Raw genomic sequence first — 19982 nt, 5'->3', positions numbered from 1 at the left:
GTTGTGTGGGTTTAAATATTGATTATAACTACGTTGCCTTTTTGTTGTTTATTCAGCTTGACTGGTGTAAGTATAAAAAACTACTCTCAAGATTAAACAACACAAAATTATGTACCTTTAATTTCTAATTTTAAAATAATAAATAGAAAAGGGAATATAAATAAAATATATAATTTCTTTACTCCAAATGAATTCCGAAATAGTCATATACAGAAATCGAAATTCATACACAGAAATAAAATGTTTTTCTTTTCCATAAACCATTTGCTTTAGTACCATTACTTAGAAGATCATGTAGGATTAGGTAAAACAAATACCTTCAACCTTTTTGCCTTTACATCTTTATCTCCCCATTTCTTTTTATAATTTAATTTCTTCCATTCCCTTTCAATTCTCTTCTACACTTCAGGAATCATTTTTTTATTTTCTTACCAAAACCCAACCCCTTGAAAGTAAAAACCAAATCATCTTAGGTTAGGAGTAAACATCCAATCAGAAATGAAACATCTTTTGCCAATCATATAATTAAAAAGGGGAGCTCAATGTTCCACCCATATGAAACCTCACTGGTCAAAGTTTATCTTTAATCCTTTATAGTATTTTTCTCACAATTTTACCCAATACATAAACGTCGTCGCATCAAGTAGGTGATCCTAAAACAGAGTAAGACCAGAAAAAGATTTTATATAAAATCTCTACTTTAAGTAAAGAAAGGGCAAATAAACAAAGAATAGAATTATAATTATTAAATTAAAAGAAGTTAATTTTATATATAAATTAAGTTACGATATAATTGAATATATCGTAACACTTCTCTCAAATATTTTATTTTATCTTTTATTTTTAAACTTGCATTTTTACGATGAATTTCTTAGTGAAATTACTGTTTTCAGGATTTATTTTTCCTTATATGATCAAATATTTTGAAACATTTCGTACTTTGTTTTAAAAAAGTTCCATAATTACTCTTCCAAGCTGTATGCCACTTATATTTTCGTATTTCCCCTTTCCTAAAGCTATTAAAAACATTCTTTCAGACAGCTTCGATTTATTTCTCCCCAAAAAGAAAACATTCTTACACTTTCTTTACTTTTTATTAAATGAAAAAAGCAACTCCAAGCACCCTCCTGCCATCAAGCACTCCAGAAGTGAGCCCAGCAATTTTTCTGATCCTCGCTAACTGAAATCTATCAAATAAAAATGATCAAAGCCTTCCACATAGCACTTGACAAAGCTCTCGCCTGATAAATTGTCTCAATACTGACAAGATGTCAAGGGTCAGTGTAAGTTTGAAAGAAATAAGAAGTCGAACAAACAATAACCTATATACTTCACAGTGTTTGGTTCAAGACTTCAGCTTTGATATCTGAAGACTACAAACAACCTCCCCTAATCGATCGATAAGTCCATAAAAATCCCCTACACTGAATCAGTTTTATGTCTTCCCCCTACATTATGGGTTTTTACACAGCCATCTCCTGTTCTCGCGTGCCAGAAACATTGAGTGCGTTTGGTTGAAGGCGTTACTTAAGATTCAATGGCCATACTCTGCGAGTAGTTACTTTAGTTTATTTTGTTTTCTTTTTATGAACGCTGTGATGAGGAGTATATGTTTAGTAATCTGATGAAGTAAGGCCTGAGGAAAAAGTGAAGTTTCCAGTTTTGAAATTTGATGAGAAAAAGTGATGAACAAAATGTTTTTGTTATATAAGAATTCCAAAAGAAATTTAGAAAATGGAACGATTTGTTTCTAGTATTTCTGCCAAAACTAACGAAAGTTTGTTACTAATCTGTAAAAAGAGTATATATAGCAATAAATTCTCATTTCCGAACACAATATAATATCTTATGACATTACATGTTATATAATTATTTTAGTTTCTTTTTCTGAAATTAGCACTTTCTCTACATCAAAAAATAGATAAAAATTAACGGACTAATTAAACAATGTTATTTAATTTTATGAAAAAAGGTATATATTTGTTAAAAAAGTTCATTTTAAAAAAAAACAAGAAAAACTTTAAAAACTTTCATAAAAAAATATCAATTACACAAACGCTGTTAATTTTCAAGTTAGTGAGTGTTCCAAAAAGAAAAAAAAACATTTAAAGAGAAATGTGATCGCTGACTAGGGTATGAAGAATGGTAAAAAGAAATATTTACAAATTGATCCACTGATTCGCATATTCATTGATTCGGTCCATAATCTCATCGGTCGTAATTCATTAGCTAATTTATACACTTTCTAATTAATTCATTTACTTATTCAATAATTTAATTACTTATTCCAAAACTCCTTTGATGAGTAATGCTCTTTATAGAAGTAATAATTTTTTATCTAAAAAAGTTAATTTAATGCTGAAAATAGGCTCTGAGTAATTCTAATTTTGTTTTATTTTTAAAACTTATTAAAAAAAAACAATCCTGAAAACTTAGTTGAATGAAAAAGATTAATTTTATTTTTAAATATTTTTTTCTTAGCTTTGAAAATTGATTTTTTTCCAGGTGGTTCTAATTTATATTAATAAAATCAATTTCATAATCCTCTTTATTATCATAATTATTGCGAATTATTATAATTATTATTATTTATCATTAATATTATTAATTATTATTTCAGAATTATTATAAATGAAAATATGGTAAAACTAAACATATTAGATGAAACCGTAAAAAACAATACTAAAAGATTTTAATGATTCAAATATTTAGTTTAATAATATGAACTGATTTTAGTTTAACAAATTTCATCATAAATTTTAGCTTTAAAATGGCTGAAAATTCCAAAAATATTTTAAGCAAATGTTTGTTTTGTAATAAAAAAAATTATCAATACAAATGAAATAATAGGACTATTTTACTCATATTTATTCGTGATAAAAGGGGCTTCCTGGTTTATTAATAATAATAACAACAATAAACATTTCTAAACAGCAAAACTCGAATAAAAGTAGTATTTTTATTGCAGCAAACTCTAATAAATCAGGAAGCCACTTTTATCACGAATAAATATGAGTAAAATAGTCCTAGTATTTCATTTGTATTGATAATTTTTTTTATTACAAAACAAACATTTGCTTAAAATATTTTTGGAATTTTCATCTATTTTAAAGTTAAAATTTATGATGAAATTTGTTAAACTAAAATCAGTTGTATATTGACTTCTGAAAAAGGCATACACTTAAAATTACTAAATTATTTATAGATAAATAATAATTCAATACTTCAGTTGCGTAAGACAAAAAATGAAAAATAGTTGTTTTTTGAAAAAAACATTAAAGAAGAAAATCCACACCATATTTCGTTTTATTTTGAAATTATTTGCATGGTGTAACAGAGCGGTATAGAAATAAGTCCACTCTGTAGACTAGCAGGTTTCTTGGGATCAATTTATGGCTATATTTCATGTTCCATTTCCCAATCAATTATGTTTATCGACGTTAAGCATTTAACTATTTTTTTAATCGTTATCAACCAAACATAATGAAGAAAATATCTTTTTTTTTATAAGGATAAGACCGGAAAACGACGCTCATCACAATTTGAAAAATTTAAGGTTAACATACTCAAGTAAAATTATATAAAAACGCAAGTATTGTAGAAATTTAAGGAAATAATCAGATTTTCTGGATTAACTCCATGCATTTTTTAGTTTGGAAATAGATAATTTTTAAAAATGATAAAATGAAATAATATGTAAAGAAAATAATTTCTATGCAATTTATCGACTTTAAGCATTTAACTATTTTTTTCATCGTTATCAACAAAACATAAAGCAGAAAACATCTTTTTATTATAAAGTAAAGATAAGACAGGAAAACGACACTCATGACAATTTGTATAAATTAAGTTTAACTTACTCAAGTAAAATTATATAGAAACGTAAGTACTGTAGAAATTTAAGGAAATAATCAGATTTTCTGGATTAACTCCATGCATTTTTTAGTTTGGAAATAGATAATTTTTAAAAATGATAAAATGAAATAATATGTAAAGAAAATAATTTCTATGCAATTTATCGACTTTAAGCATTTAACTATTTTTTTCATCGTTATCAACAAAACATAAAGCAGAAAACATCTTTTTATTATAAAGTAAAGATAAGACAGGAAAACGACACTCATGACAATTTGTATAAATTAAGTTTAACTTACTCAAGTAAAATTATATAGAAACGTAAGTACTGTAGAAATTTAAGGAAATAATCAGATTTTCTGGATTAACTCCATGCATTTTTTAGTTTGGAAATAGATAATTTTTAAAAATGATAAAATGAAATAATATGTAAAGAAAATAATTTCTATGCAATTTATCGACTTTAAGCATTTAACTATTTTTTTAATCGTTATCAACAAAACATAAAGCAGAAAATATCTTTTTATTATAAAGATAAGACAGGAAAAAGACACTCATGACAATTTGAATAAATTAAGTTTAACTTACTAAAGTAAAATCATATAAAAACGTAAGTATTGTAGAAATTTAAGGAAATAATCAGAACTTCTGGATTAACTGCATGATTTTTTTTAGTTTGGAAACAGATGATTTTTAAAAATGGTAAAATGATAAAAGGAAATAATGCGCAAAGAAAATGAATACTATGTAAAATAAAATTTATGATAAAAAAATAAACGAATAATACATAAAATTAAGTAAAATGAAGTTATACAAAAACGTTGAACTGACAGAAGTTATCGGAAATAATAAGATAGCACATTATTTTGGGATAATATTCACCTTGAATTTTCTTGATCAAAAATGGAAAAATTATGAGATTGATGAGACAAAAATTTTTAACACAAATACTATACTTTACACTGTTAGACTTTCTCGGGAAAGATTTATTAAATTACAATTTATTTAATTGTTATTTTACGATACCCAAGCAAAGAAGTATAATAATTATAAATAAAATGGTATTTAAACTGTTAACTGCGAAAAAAACCGTTTATTAACTGCTTTCATATAACATGGTTAAACAACTAGAATTTTATCACAGAATTAGGCCCACCTAATAAAAAGTTTTATTTCAATTCATTTAAATTATATATGTAAAACAATATTTCCTCTATTCCCATTATCAGATGAAAAGTTTCCAGTGTAATACACTCCTCAATTTGTGACTCTGGAGTATTAGAGTACGATGAACTCATTCCAGTATAATTGGTATCACGTTAAAGCTGACTAAAACAAAAATGTCTAGTATTTCCACTATCTTAGGATCGGTGGAAGAATCAGATAAACTAATTAAACTACATTCGATGGTTCATTTGATAAAAATCAACTCAAGCAGCACCTAACTTCAATGTTAAATTTCTTTTATACGATTTTGAAACCAAGGTTGTAAATGGCCCAAATAAACCATATAGTTTTGTTTTAGTTGTTTTTTAACTGTTTGTAAGCGGTTTCAAAACCGTAAAAATAAAAAAAAAATTTCTTTACCGTAAACGTATGGTTAGATAGTCAGCTGCCTATCATGTTACCGTAATTTTAAAAAGAAAATTCTAACAGTATATAAAATAAAATAAAACGACTGAAAAACATAGGCCCGACTAAAGTTTTCTGAATTAATGAGAAATCAGATTTTTCTGGGGAAAATTACCGTGAACTCTCTGAACCAAAAATAGATGATTTTCGAGATAGATAAAAAGCGAGGAACCATTAAGATGTGGGTGCGGTTGGCACTTAAAAGAATAATTGTTAAGCAAAACACTTTCCTTGCTATTCGTGTCCAAAGCATATTTAGATTCGCATGAAATAGCCATAATCGTAAAGATGTTTTACATTTTTTTCCTTAAGAAATGTGTAACTTTTCCCAAACTAGCAATTTGAATAACATAAGCCTTGCAAGAAATGTGCTGTACAGCTAATATCAAGGATAAAATATCAATTTTTCGTCAGAATAAATAAGGTAAAACATAAATCACGCACTGAATTTCTTCAGTTAATTAAATAAGTCTGTTTTTAAATTATAATCCTGAATGTTATTAAACTGAATTGATGGATTTCTACGGTGGTATTTGAAGTAAAAAATAATCTTCATTTAAACAAAACTATCAATCCCAAATGTCGAATTATTTCGTTTTTGTATGTTGAACATGTATCTATTTTAAATTACCATAATTTTGATTTTCAAAAAAAAAAATCCTGTATTTTATTATACAAGTGGAACTAGACTGGAACATTTAAAAAGTCACTACAATTCATAAGTTGCTTTCCAACTCTTTCATTTTCAAAACTTTATTATGTAACACACTTCTCTTTAATTTATAGCATTGCTGTTACATGCGCTGAGAAAAAAAAGTTATGATCAAAACAATTTGAATATGGTTATATTTAGCATGTTTCCGGCTCAAAGAAAACACCAAAAAACTCGGTAATTTTTACCGAACCGCTTTGACAGTTATTTCGGTAAAATTAATAATAAATCATGGTTTTATAACCATGCTGTTTGGTGATAAATTTTGTGAAATGTGGTAGTTTTATCACAATACCTTAGATAATAGCATAAAAACCATTTATTTACTTCCATATACTTTTCAGTTTGTTTTATAATTTATTAAATGAGTGGTAAAATAATAAATATAACCTTAAAGCTAATTTCCTCCAAACCGATACCATATTAATTGAGAAATTAAAAAGAGAATGGTTTAAATGTTTTTTAATATGATGTTTATTATTATAATGTTTTTTGTTATGTATATTTTGGTTTTTATAATTAAAATTATTTTTTTTAACAAAAATGTCTTTACCATACACTATGCCATTACCGTATACATCACCATACACACCTCGTGTATAAAATTTACAGTTTGATAAAAAAGATTCTGGATTTTTTTTATCTTTTACAAAAATAAACTGTTACTTTTTCTGTTTTGTTATACTAATTTCAATTATTAAGTAGCATTTATTCAAAGTTAAAAAAAATTAAAAAGTGCATAATTATAATAATCTGCATCTTCCTCACTTAAATGTAAGATAACATATTTGTTCGAATTTTATTTTAACATAATAAAACTTTAAACTAAAATTCACTTACCAGTAACGTCAAGAAATATTTCTTCTGATTTCACTGTATTGAATTGGCCGTTGATAGTGTTGGATGCCTGGCAGAGGTAAATTCCCTGGTAGTTGTAAGTGACGTTCTGAATATAAAATGTAGCGTTATTTGTCCGCTCTGACCAAACAACTGCATCCCCTCCTATTCGCTGAAACCACGAATATCTGAAAGAGACAGAATTATATATACTTCCAAGGATTTCCTTGTATATTTATTCCAAAAAATAAATCAGCAGTAAAACATGTAAAAATATGAAAATAAAGTTTCAATATTCCAAGCATATTTTTTTAACCTGAAATATCTATTTTTGAATTAATGTTTAACTCGCTCTGTAAAAAATGGAAGCTCAAATATCACGAAACTTTCTGCGTTTTTGACGAAACCATTTCATGGTATATGCACCAACTAAATATAAAAGTGACAAAATAACTATCACTTCCTCGAGAAAAGGAATTTCTTGAAAATTATATAAATATTTTGTAATTCTTTTTTTCTACAAAAAAAGAAACTCGTAATGCTTAATGTATTTAAACCTCCATAATAATCATGTCACCCAAACAATGGGATAAGGGCAGAGAAATAAACTACACCTATACCCGAAGCGGAGTTCGAACCTAAGAACTTCCTGATAAGTGGTCATATGCTTGACCACCATGACAGTTCTACTTATATGAACCCTTTACTTTCACTTATATATCCATTCTAGTTCTAAACACTTTTACTTGTTAATAATCGAAATTTCAATTTTTTCAACCTAATTTTTACATTTTTTGCACATAAATTGATCAATTATTATTTTAAACTGATGAAAACAAAAAAAAAAATGATTTTGATAGGTTTATAAAGTTAACTTTAACATAGTTAACGAAAATTTTGTTTTTTTGAATAAGTAAAGTTTCAAATTTCTCAAAACTTTTTCTCAACAGTTTTTAACAAATATGGTAGGTTGGTGGTTGGTTCTAATGCCACTTGCCACACGGGCAAGCCTACTTGGTGAAACCGAGCAAATTTAAGGCAGAGTGTGCGATTCTTGCTTTTCAGTGGCGCCATCTATGGCCAAGAATTCGACTTCCGTCACAGCATACGTCAAACCTGTTTATAAGGAGAACCCATTCATACATCCATTCATTCATCCACAGATCGTAATTTTGATCTGAATCAGAGAACGATCGGTCTCCAATCCAGTACCTCAAGAGGTATTGATTTGTTATGGGAACATGGAGAACTTTGCGACTCAACAGAATTTTTGCGCGCACCAGTCAACAACTACACGGGGAGTCTACAGCCGGCGGGGTTCGAACTCTCAGACATGGGCCCAGCGCCCTACCGACCAGGCTGTCATTAAATAAAAATTATAACAAAGAAAAAAATAAACATATCAATTAAAACGATCAACATTTCAAGTTTTTCTACAAGTTTTCATTTACATCGTTTGAATAATAATTAATCAATCATTAAATAAAAATGATAATTTAAAAATGAAATGAATATCTTCGATGTTAAGTTTAAGACAGAAAATTATTTGCTCTTTATAGAAAACAAAAAGCATAATTATAAAGCAGTTTTGCATATTTCTTTCTTAAATGAAAAATAATTAGTTGATTAGAAATTCACTGAGAAATCTTGGGGAAAACCTAGAAACATCATTAGATTTCGAAGATTCGTTTAAAATTGCTCAAAATATATATTCATTAGTTCCTCATTAAGATGATTTCTACTATATTTAAAGATCAAGCAGTAGTTGAAGAAACTAATTAGAAAGAAATATTTCTCTACTTAATATATTCAATTCTGCTTAATATATTGTACTCACAGTCAGTCAAGAACAGTTAAAAAGGAAGCAATTACTGCGTTTTATAAATGAATCAATTTTCGATTTAATATATTTATATGTATGTAAAAAGATCTTCAAAGTATGGAGATATTTTAAGTAATTCCAATAGAATTTATAAACTGATATATCTTAATCGTGAATCACATTGAGACGACAGTTCAAAATTTAAATGATATATCAATGCTTTACCTAATTTTTAAAAGAAGGATTGATGCTACTTAAAATCATTTTATGGAACTAATTTATTTTATTTCGTTTAAAAGTTTATAATAAATTTTCGATCAGTTTATGAGTAGCGATCCTTAAAAAAACAGCCATTAAAAAGTTTTTCGTGTCCATCTTTATTTTTGAAATTGATGCTAGAGTAAATTTTGTTTGTATTATTCTATCATTTTGACCAAACAATGATTTCCGATAACTTTTGATCTAGCATTCCTCAAAAAAAATTTGATTCGGTCCCTATATTTCATTTTAAAAATGATTGATACTTTTCGAAAAGCATTATTAGATCTAAATTCAGGTTTAAAAATTTCCATTCATGATTTAGAACCAAATACTACTTTCTATCTGCTATGACTTGACGTATCATAGGGACAGTAATACAACTTATTTTTATTTCCACATCCATACTACGAGTATCCACTAAATGACTGATCCATTTTGAATGTGAATAAAAAAAACATGGTTTGAGGTAAAAATGATCGCCAATTCTGGATTGTTATTAGAAAAGCAACAAATTTTAAATAATGCATTGTGTTAAAATTGGTTCCAACCTGCCGTTCCAGACAGAACGTCTACTGGTTTTTAGTTAAGCGTCATTGATATACGTTCGTGCTAAGGCTTGTTAAGCACAGACGGCGCATTCTCTTCAGCAATGAATAGTTCTAGCAAATTATAGTGTTGTGAAAACCAGACGAGGTTTTCAACGAGAATTTAATGTGAGTAAAAAGTTGGAAAAAAAAACATGACAGCTTTTTTTTTTTATTTTTTATTTTTTTTTTATTTTTTTATTTTTTGCAAAATTTTAACGGTTTGGAAGGGCGAATGACGATCGGAAATGAAAAGTAAGGCCACCGCATGCATCAATCAATTGCTGAGGATAATTTTCAGGCAATTTAATAGACGATTCAAAGGCGGGGTCGGTTGTCTGGCAGAAAAATTGCAACTAAGTGTGGACTACAAAAATGCTTGACGCATAAAATCACGAAAAAGAGTTTGCACCTGAAACCATTCAAGATTCAGGCTTGTCAAACTCTCAATATTTGCACCAACGAGTCCTCTTCATGAACGTATTGTTTCAAAAGATAGATGGTAGTGATGTTGACGCGGGATCCATTTAATTTTTCAATGAAGCCTATTTTTATATATCGACGGCTTTAGGAATAAACAAAATTGGTGGTTTTGGGGAAAGGAAAATCCCCAAATTATCCGTGCATTGCCAAAAGTCACGGTATGAGCAGTTCTATCCTCGAATAAATCATTGGGCCTTTTTTTCATAAATCATTCAATAACTGCAGCACGATATCTTGATGTTCTGTATGGCTATGTTGCCATACACAATACCTTGGTGCTTTCATACGATTCATCGTGGTTCATGCAAGATGGTGCTAGACCCCATCGAAAGTCTGCAATATTTGATTTCTTGGATGAACATTTTGATGTTTGTGTCATTCCATTAAACCACGTGAATCATATTGAAAAAGGAATAACTAGTCTCCCTATTCGCCGGATTTGAATCTTTTTCATTTATTTTTTTTCTCTATTGTCACTTGAGAGAGGAGTTGTATCACCAAAAGTTCCAAACTCTTGCGGACATCAAACACTATGTCTGTAATACATGCGAGTTCATCTCGTCTGAAATATTGTCATGAGTAAGTGCAAATTTTGTTTTGATACTACGACAAATTATTGCTTCAAAGGATGGTTATTTTGAAAGTATTGTTAATTAGTTTTAAGATACCAACATTACCTAGTAGCGAAATTTGGAACTATTTTTAATACAATGTATTTTTTTTTAATTTCTAATAACGATGAATATATGAATGTTTGTATTTATTTGAAAAATTTTCTTTGAACAATAATGAACAACACTCAAAAACAACAATCAAGTTAAAGTTTATTTCTGGTTTAATTTTTATTTCTGAAAATAAATATTATTTTTTTAAAAAATGATTTCGTTCGTTGCCTTTCAATTTTGTCTAAAAATCTTTTTTTTTATTACATCAGATCCAGCATTTCTTAAATTCAATTCTGCTCCCACTTCATCTTACTTTTTTTAAGTAAATGATATTTTGAGAAAAATATTATTAAATTCTAGTTCATATCCAAAATTTACTCCATTTTGTTAACAAATGTTAACTTTAAAAATTATTTTTAGAAATAGAAATGTAAACTAATTCTTCCATTTCTATCTTATTTGTTAAAATAAGATTAATATGATAATAAACATGTGAATCTTTGTATTATTTTCTTTCATTTAAGTCTAAAAATAAGTTTTGATAAATTTTGCACTAGCTTTCTTTAAAAACTAAAAAAAATCTATTTCCGTGTTTATTCTTCTTTTATTGATGATTACTGTTTACAGAAGTATATTTTGTTTTATCATTCTTTTATTTGGACTTAATATCTTTCGATTACTTACGAACAATCATTCTTTAAAAACAAATGTTATTTCAATATCCATGGTAATATTTGAAAAAAACATTGATATTTTGGGGAATTATGAACATATATATTTTTATTTCAATCCAAAATCTACTTGCGATCAATATAGAACTAAGTCTTTTTTTTTAAAAAAAAAAGAAAAAAAAACTTTTTTTACGTTTCTTATTATCTTTAAAAAAATTTGATTTTTTGAGAACTTTCTGATTTGTTGTGATATATTTTTTTTCATAGCCAAGGAAAAAAATTACTTTCAATTGATTTAGAAGTAACCGGTATTGTTTTTTTTCGTTTTGTTTTTTTATTTACTTTAAAAACAAATCAATTTTTATGATTCGATATTTTCTAGCCTATTTTTTCTAGCTCTATATCAATTCTAAATTTTCTAGCCTGGAAAAATAATATTATGAGAAAAATGTTTTATTTGTATTATTTTTTTTTATTTCCGTCAAGCAATAATACATTACAAAACACCTGTTTCGGAAAGAAACGTATTTAAATTTGAAAAATAACACGAAGCGCATGCCGCATTTTCAAAAGAAATATTTTCTCAAAATATCTCGATACATTTTTCTTCAAATAAATTGGTTTTACAAAAGCTGTGACGATGCAAAACACCTCGTTATATTCGATTGGGAAGAATCCTTTACGTTTTAACGATCTATAAAAGAGAAAGATATATTTCTGACGTGATAATATACATCAAAAATACACCAATAAGATGTTACCACTTAACGCTGCAGGCATAACATACTTATCCCTTTCAATATCCAAATGCAAATAGTGATTTGTGGAAATTTCAGGATTTACACAATTGGCTGTTATTGTAAACTTTCAGCTTAAAGAAGATATTTTTTGGTCGAGGTTTTCTAACCTTAAACTACAAGTAATTGGCAATATATCTATGTTTATGTTATAATTCTTTAATCTAAGACCACAATGTTTATCACGCTACATTAGAAAATTGATAAATGAATCTTGAATTATAAGGCAGTTAAAGATACAGATGCACTTTAAAATTTTTAATGTATCTTAAGATTAAATTTAGAGTTCGCATTCATGTCTGGCAAGTCTCGAAAATGGGTGTCTGTTTTTACGCTCTTAAGACACGTCAACTGTTACTTCCTACCAATATATTTTTCCAAGAAAGCGAAATTTTAAAGCAGATTGTTCTTGAGAAATTAAGATGCTTTTAAAATAACCGTACTGTATGGTAATATTTCTGGTAAAAGAACATAATTCTGGTTAAAAAAAATAAATGGTATTTGAACAATTCACTTGGTATGGTAACGGTATTTGGTAACGGTCTTTAAGTACTTAAACCATACAAACGGTAACGGTTTACCGGAAATTCCAATTTTCATTTTTATTCTTCTTATTACCACTCATTTAGTACATAACATTTTTACATAAAATATAAGATTAAAAAGTAAATTAAACCAAATAAATGATTTTCCTGCTATGTTCTAAAGTATGATGATACAATTGCTGAATGTTACCTAATTTACCAAATATAGTATTATTAATTTTACCATAAACATTACAAAAGGACTTCACCAAAAATTACTGAGGGTTTTGGTGTTCCCACAAACACGGTCAATTTTACCATATTCTGGCAGTTTTAATCTTACTTTTTTCTCAGTATACTTTACATCAAAAGTTCTATCGTGAAATGTCACAAATAACTCATTGATATTTGGTGCAGTGACGCACTAAAAACATCTCCACTAGTTTTCACTATTTTTGATGCAAAGAAGTTACCCCTATTTGAGGTGTTTGCTTAGTAACACAAAACATTATTGTATCAACTAGATATGACACACATACGAGTCAATAACAATATTTTAAATTCGAAATTATAAGTTAAGACAATTAGCTTAGGATACCTACGCACACCGATTCGAAAAATGAGATTATTTGGAAAATCTCAAATAGATATATTACATACTGAATATTAAGATCGAACTAGAATCGTAACGAAATAGAAAAAGATAGAAATTATCTAAATACGCATAAAATGAAAAAATATTAATAATATCATAATAACTGATGAGAATTGTTGAAACGTTATGATTTGATTAATAACACATGATTTACCAAACCATTAATACTACACCACACAACATGATTATATACATAACACATGATTACCACAGCACTAATAAATGATTAATAATCAAAATAGATTTATATTCGACTGCCATCAAGGTAGGCTAAAACTAAAAATGATGTTCCTTTGTTACACTTTTGAGTTGAAATATATATATTAATTTTTAAACAAATACTTATTAATTTTCTTTTAGAAAAAGGTCAAATATATCCTACTTTATTAGCTATGTTACATGAAACGATTTTTTTAATCGGATTCAAAAATATTATTATATAAAAAAAAATACAGAAAGAAAATGAACATTTTGTCAAAATAATGAATGTCGGAATCAGTGCAAATCGACCGAATCATGATTAAAACCATGAATGGAGAGTACTTGAACTATAACACCAAATTTGCACATACTAACCTATGAAATAAATAACAGTACAAAAAATATCTGGAAGAGATAAATATACAGGAAAAAACTGATATTTTCAAAACTCTGCTAGAAATTCGATTGTTACATTTGAACAAGGACTTATCAACTTAACCAGATTTTTTTTTTTTTTTAGAATTTCTCAGTGCGGTAAATGTTACGGTAAAATTGGATCCCACGGTGAAAAAAAAACTGGCATTCAGGGTACCGGTACAGATTACTGTAATTTAATCCGTAATTTTTTACAGTGCATTTTGTTATCTAACGATTTAAAACCATATATTTATGATAAAAAAAATAAACTATTTGCATATTTCTTGCTAAAAAGAAATGAATAGCGAAAATGATTTAAATTATAGTTTTTAACAGGAGATAAACATATCAATTTATCAAAATATCACCAGACAAACAACTTATTATTTTCTTCAGCAGAATCATTCAAAATTTTAAATCTTTTTAATCCAGATGTTGTTGAGAACATATGAAAAAATTTGATGGATAAGAAACGATTATTCTTCATTCTTCAAGCTCGGAAATAGAAGAAGAATAAAAGAATAAAACAAAATAAAGAAAAAAAGGGGTGAGCGTATTTTTCAGGCGAAAGACGCGGCGATGAATATGCTTTTAGCGTGTCAGGAAACATTTCATCATTTTTCATCATCCCTCACTAACTTTGACGGCTCTGAATCGAAATAAATAAATAAATAAATTATGCTTTAAATAAATGGTTTCGAAGATGCTGAAAAAATAAACAAAAAATTTTTTAGAAAGTGGTATGAAAATTTTTTGAAAATAAACTGCATTCATATCGCTGCTTTTAGCATAGCCTTTGAAGATTTTTCGAAAGTCTTATAAGAAATATTTTATGATGATATTTGTGCTTTATTTAATACTTTGATCAAAATAGTTCTATGTTTATGCATTTTTAATCTGGAATTCGTTAGATAAGCAATACGTTATAATTTTTTTGACATCTTAAAAAAAAATATATATATATATTTTTTACTAATTTATTTATTTGTCAACGTGAGTTTGGGAAATTTCTTTTGTCATAAAACTAATGATTATCAGAAACGAACTCGGTCCTATTTGTTTATTTTTAATGCTAGTGAATTTCTAGAGATTAATAAAGTATAGCCATCTTGAAAATAATTTAATTTTGTTAAAATACACTGTAAGAAAATTAATGGAATTTCAACAGAAAAAGCATTGTTTTTCACCGAAAAAAAGCTGTTTAAAGATAATTACAAATTATCATCCTGCTCTTAAACCTTATCCACGGGTTGCAAAAAATTTTCATTTTTTATTAGAATTTCATCGTATATTTTTGATGGTTTTGTATGTTTAGCAGTTTTTCACAAATCAGTTTTTCTCTGTTTTTCACTGTGACAAAAAACGGATTAAAACTGTGAATATATTCTAGTTTTTACGAAGCACATTTATTACTGTAAGATAGATAACTTTATCTTTTTTTAAATTATTTTACGATTATTAAACTGAGTATAACCATAACTTTCAGAGCTTAATAAAAAGCACAAAAAATAATCGTCTGTGACACGTCTCGTTTTTTTTTCATAACCGTCGTTGAACAACCGACCCAATTTTGGGTTTACGACTACTAATGTTTAACTCCGTAGCCTTGTATTTCTGAACCCAATCCAGAAGACAAGGGAACTCCTGTATCAAGTTTTGGGAGAAATTTGCTTTGGGAGGACTTTTGGAAATTGGGAGGACTTTTTTGTAGAACTACCCTGCATTTGCGTTACATGAGGAGAAAAACCGCAAAAATCTCCCAGGGTTAACCTGACAGAAAGGGGACTCTAACCCATTTTTCGTCTAACTGAGAATATTTTAAGTCAGCACTGTGGTCTGTACAAGCCGGACGCGGAAAGCACCGTCCATATCGACCTGCCATCACATCGACCAGACAATTCATATCGACCGGGAGGAGATATGAACCCGGCTCACCTAATTGCAAGGTGAACGCTCTATCCCCTGAGCCAATATGTCTTATTTTGAAGTATTTTGCGGTTTCCGTAATAAACTATAGTATTATAATAGTATTTATATATTTTAAATGTTTCTGAAGGCGGCAAAATAAGTAATTTATTTTTATGTCTTTTAAAAGTAACTTCAACTGTGGGTTTGATAGTTATCTATCTAAAAACGCAACGCAATATTCGTAATTGGACACATATTATTAGAAAAACTTAAACTTTGGGAATATTCTAGTTTTGTTAGTGGCTGTGTATTTGTTTGTAGTGATTTTCTTAAAGGATATCGCATCCGTTTGATTCATTTGCATGATTGGATTGGAGAATGCTGTGAAATACCTATTTGTACAAGAAATGTTTCATAAAAAAGTAAAATGCTTTTGATTTCTAATTGTCTTAAAAAATGAGTTTTTTTTCCCATTTTTAAATACTTTCCGTAAAATTTCGGCATTTAGAATAAATTAATAATTTGTCATAATCAGGAAAAAGCGTTACAAGAATTTATTTTAAACAAAAAATTAAATTCGGTTAAATAGAGACAACACTTAGTAGTTTTATCTTACCTCTAAGGTTAATAATAAAAATGGTTGAATAATAATTAATTTAATTGTTATTTAATCACATTGAAACAAAACAGTCAAACGTTCATAAGTAAGATGGTAATTTAACTGCTAACTCTGAGAAAACCATTTATTAACTGCTTTCACCTAATACGATTAAAGAAAAAAAACTATATCGTACTAACTAGACCCACCTACTGAAGCCACTTAGTTTCTTGCAGCTGGGTATATGTTATAACCGAGAGGACTAACCTGTCAATCTCATGACCGACAGAACAGGGGTTCGAGTCGCAGAGTTGACACCAAAATATTTCCCTCGTTCTCTTCAACACAAGAAGAGTTTCTAGTGTCCTGCACGCCCTAATTTGTGACCCTGGATATTTAGAGGACGATAGTCTCATTAATTCATATGGGGTACCCCCAAGCGTCTTAACACAAAAAATTCGAGTGTTTCACATCTCTTACGATAGATGACACAAACAGATTAACTAATTAAATCACATTCCACCTTTTGCTTGTCAAAACACAACTCAACCATAACTTAACTTCAATGTTCATAGCATAATTATAAGCCTAGCTCTAATGACCAGTTAAATTTCTATTTTGCGGTTTTGAAACTATGTTTGCTGTAAATGGTGAAAAAACCGCATGGTTTAGTTTTGTATACATGTTTTTTTTTTTACTATATTAAATTTAAATGGTTTTAAAACCGTAAATATAAAAGTAGTTCTTGACTTTAAACTTTACGGTTAATTAGGTTAACAGATTGCTGCCGGTTATTTTAACACGATTTTTGAATGAAAATTCTAACAGAGCATATCAACGGCCGCTCAGTCACATTAATACGCAATATAATTATTAACTGATATCTTTTTATCTACTAAGCCCTACACTATATAATTTATGATCAAACCGAAATTCACTGTATTTGATTAATAAGCTGCATTTTTAATCATAACTACTTCTAGCTAGCACATTAGAACATTCCAAATTTTGAGATTTCCTCGGTTCTAAATAACAAGTGCTAAGGTGACATTTTTAACCGTTAAAACAATTTACTTTATTCCGCTTATGATAATATTTTAATGTTTTATGAATGCACAGTAAATCGCATTTCAATTTGCATTCTTTTAAAAATAATTAGGTCTTACACATGATTAATGAGGTGCAAATACGAATTTAGCGGAGGATAGAATCAGAATATTTAACTTTTATCGCGATTTCTGCTAAGAGTTTAAAACAAGTTGCTGATATGCTGATGTACGACATTATTCGTTGCATTCCGAAAATTTAATTAAGGAACTAAACTTCAACTAATATAATTTATAATTACTAAGTTACAAAATAATTTATTACCACCTTCAAACCTCTCATCAGTTAATCTTCGTTTGAAAAATAAATGGTAGAATGATTAGAGAAAGATGATTTCAATATTATAAATTAATATTATACTATATATATGTATATATGCATAAAAAAAGTTAAAAGCATAAAAAAGTAATCAGATTTTATCAAAATACATCCATGTTTTTCTTTTGAATAAAAATTATAAACTATTTTGAAATTCATAAGTATCAATAGAATTTTAGGAAAATAAATTATACTTGTTTTGAAAATAAGAAAGAATTATTTTCCCTTTTTGAAAAAAAAGGTATCAATGAAATTTTCCCATTGAAATAAATAAATAAAATGGCGAGAAAAAATGAAAAATATAAAACTTTCGCTGTAAGGCATTGAAAAAGAAGAAAAAAATAAAAAAAGATAAATGATAATGCGTTTGCTCGTGCAACGATAAAATCGTTGCCATCCGCCTCATCTAAATATGGAATTGTGAAAAAATATATATATATAAATAAAAAATAAAGATAAAAAAAAGCGTTACGTCCATTTTCTCTTATCAATTTTAGTGTTATAAAAAAAATAAAATCTAGAAGTTTTATGGTGAAAGTTTATGACTAATAACGGTTTATGCTAGTTCGATATAGCACAAATTACTTGTAACCAATAAGAGCCTAAGACGAAATGGCAAAGGTAGCTAGCTCTGTAATTTTTTAAAGTTTTATGTTTCTTTTTTATCTTTTTTTTTTCAACTTAAAGTGAAAAATATCAGTTACTCAATTTACCCAAAGGCCTTTGCGGTAGATCCATTTGCAGAAAACACCATTTTAGAAAACGTCTTTTAAGTAAAAGGAAATAAACGCTTTACTGATTATGGGTAACTAACTGTTTAAAAATACAAGCAAAACTCTTTTTGAAGTAAAAATTATAAATGGTTTTCTAAGTATCTTTTAAATCTTCAATTTATATATTTTTTTTATTATGTTCAGTTACTAAAATTAATGGATCGTGAAATATGATTCAAGTAAAGGAAATATTTTCCAAAACTCTCTTATCTATACAATTTTGTTTCTTAGTTCCAAATTGTTTGGAATGATCTTATGCATTAAGTTACCAATAAATGAAAAAAAATTGCCACAAAATTCGTTTTTAAAGGAGTTAATGATTGAAAACGCGTTAAATATTTTTGTTCATCACAAAGAATTTCACCCTTTTTATTTTGAAAGTACATAAAAGAATTAAATTTATTTTTTATTAAAGGTATTTTTTTTTAAAATTAATACTTAAAAATATAGAATTTACCAAAAAAACTATTTATATTTTTTTAATCATATGTACTTATGTGTTTTTTTATTACTTTTTACATCAAAATACTATAAAAAAAACACTAGACAATAATTGCTTGAGCGTGATATTAACCTCTAAAAGTCATGACTGGGCTTCATTTTTTATTCGAAATATATTTATGCCATACTTTATTTTTCCTCCTTACTGTAGCAAATAATTTATTTATTCCATATCGACAAAACTGTAAGAAAAGCATTTATAAAACAGAAAAACTCATGGTTTTATAATATTTTTAAATCAAAAAACATATTACTTTACGATTTTTTTCTCAAATAACTATTTCACAACACTCTCTAATGATAAATAACGAATCAATACGGCATGATATCCGTTAAAAAAGCACTCTAAGCATGTACACAGCCACAAACAAAAATGGAATATTAGCAAGGCCCACAGTTTTCTAATAATATCTGCCCAATTAAAGATATATCATTCCTTTTCTATGGATATCAAGACATTTTTTTGAAGTTACTTTGTCCATAAAAAACAGAAAAATAAATGTACAGCTCCACCCACTTCAGAAAAATATTAATCTACTCCCGTTTTTTAAATAAGGTTGATTGTTATTACGACTAGCAAGGCTATTATTTATATTACTATTGTTCTCTCCAAAAACAGCAAAATAAGACAAATTTCGTAGACAATAATTGTTTGAGCTTT

At 27.6% G+C, this 19982-nt stretch overlaps 1 protein-coding gene across 7 annotated transcripts in view; it reads right to left on the bottom strand.

Moving 5' to 3' along the window:
• Positions 1-19982, bottom strand: part of LOC107440873 (irregular chiasm C-roughest protein) — a 152675-nt gene that overhangs the window by 23486 nt on the left and 109207 nt on the right. For all 7 annotated transcript variants that reach the window (XR_006225823.3, XR_015429236.1, XR_015429237.1 and 4 more), the window contains exon 6: positions 7040-7224. Coding sequence is in view for 4 of the 7 variants with exons in the window: in XM_043047972.3 (XP_042903906.1) it covers positions 7040-7224 (185 nt within the window). In the remaining 3 variants the exon portion in view is untranslated. The remainder of the gene's footprint in view (positions 1-7039; positions 7225-19982) is intronic.

Source organism: Parasteatoda tepidariorum, chromosome 9 (assembly GCF_982258835.1).
Source record: "Parasteatoda tepidariorum strain Cologne lab strain chromosome 9, Ptep-v5.0, whole genome shotgun sequence".
NCBI classification, from domain to species: domain Eukaryota; kingdom Metazoa; phylum Arthropoda; class Arachnida; order Araneae; family Theridiidae; genus Parasteatoda; species Parasteatoda tepidariorum.
Note: the sequence above shows the minus strand (reverse complement) of the source record. Positions and strands in the feature narration are given on the sequence as shown.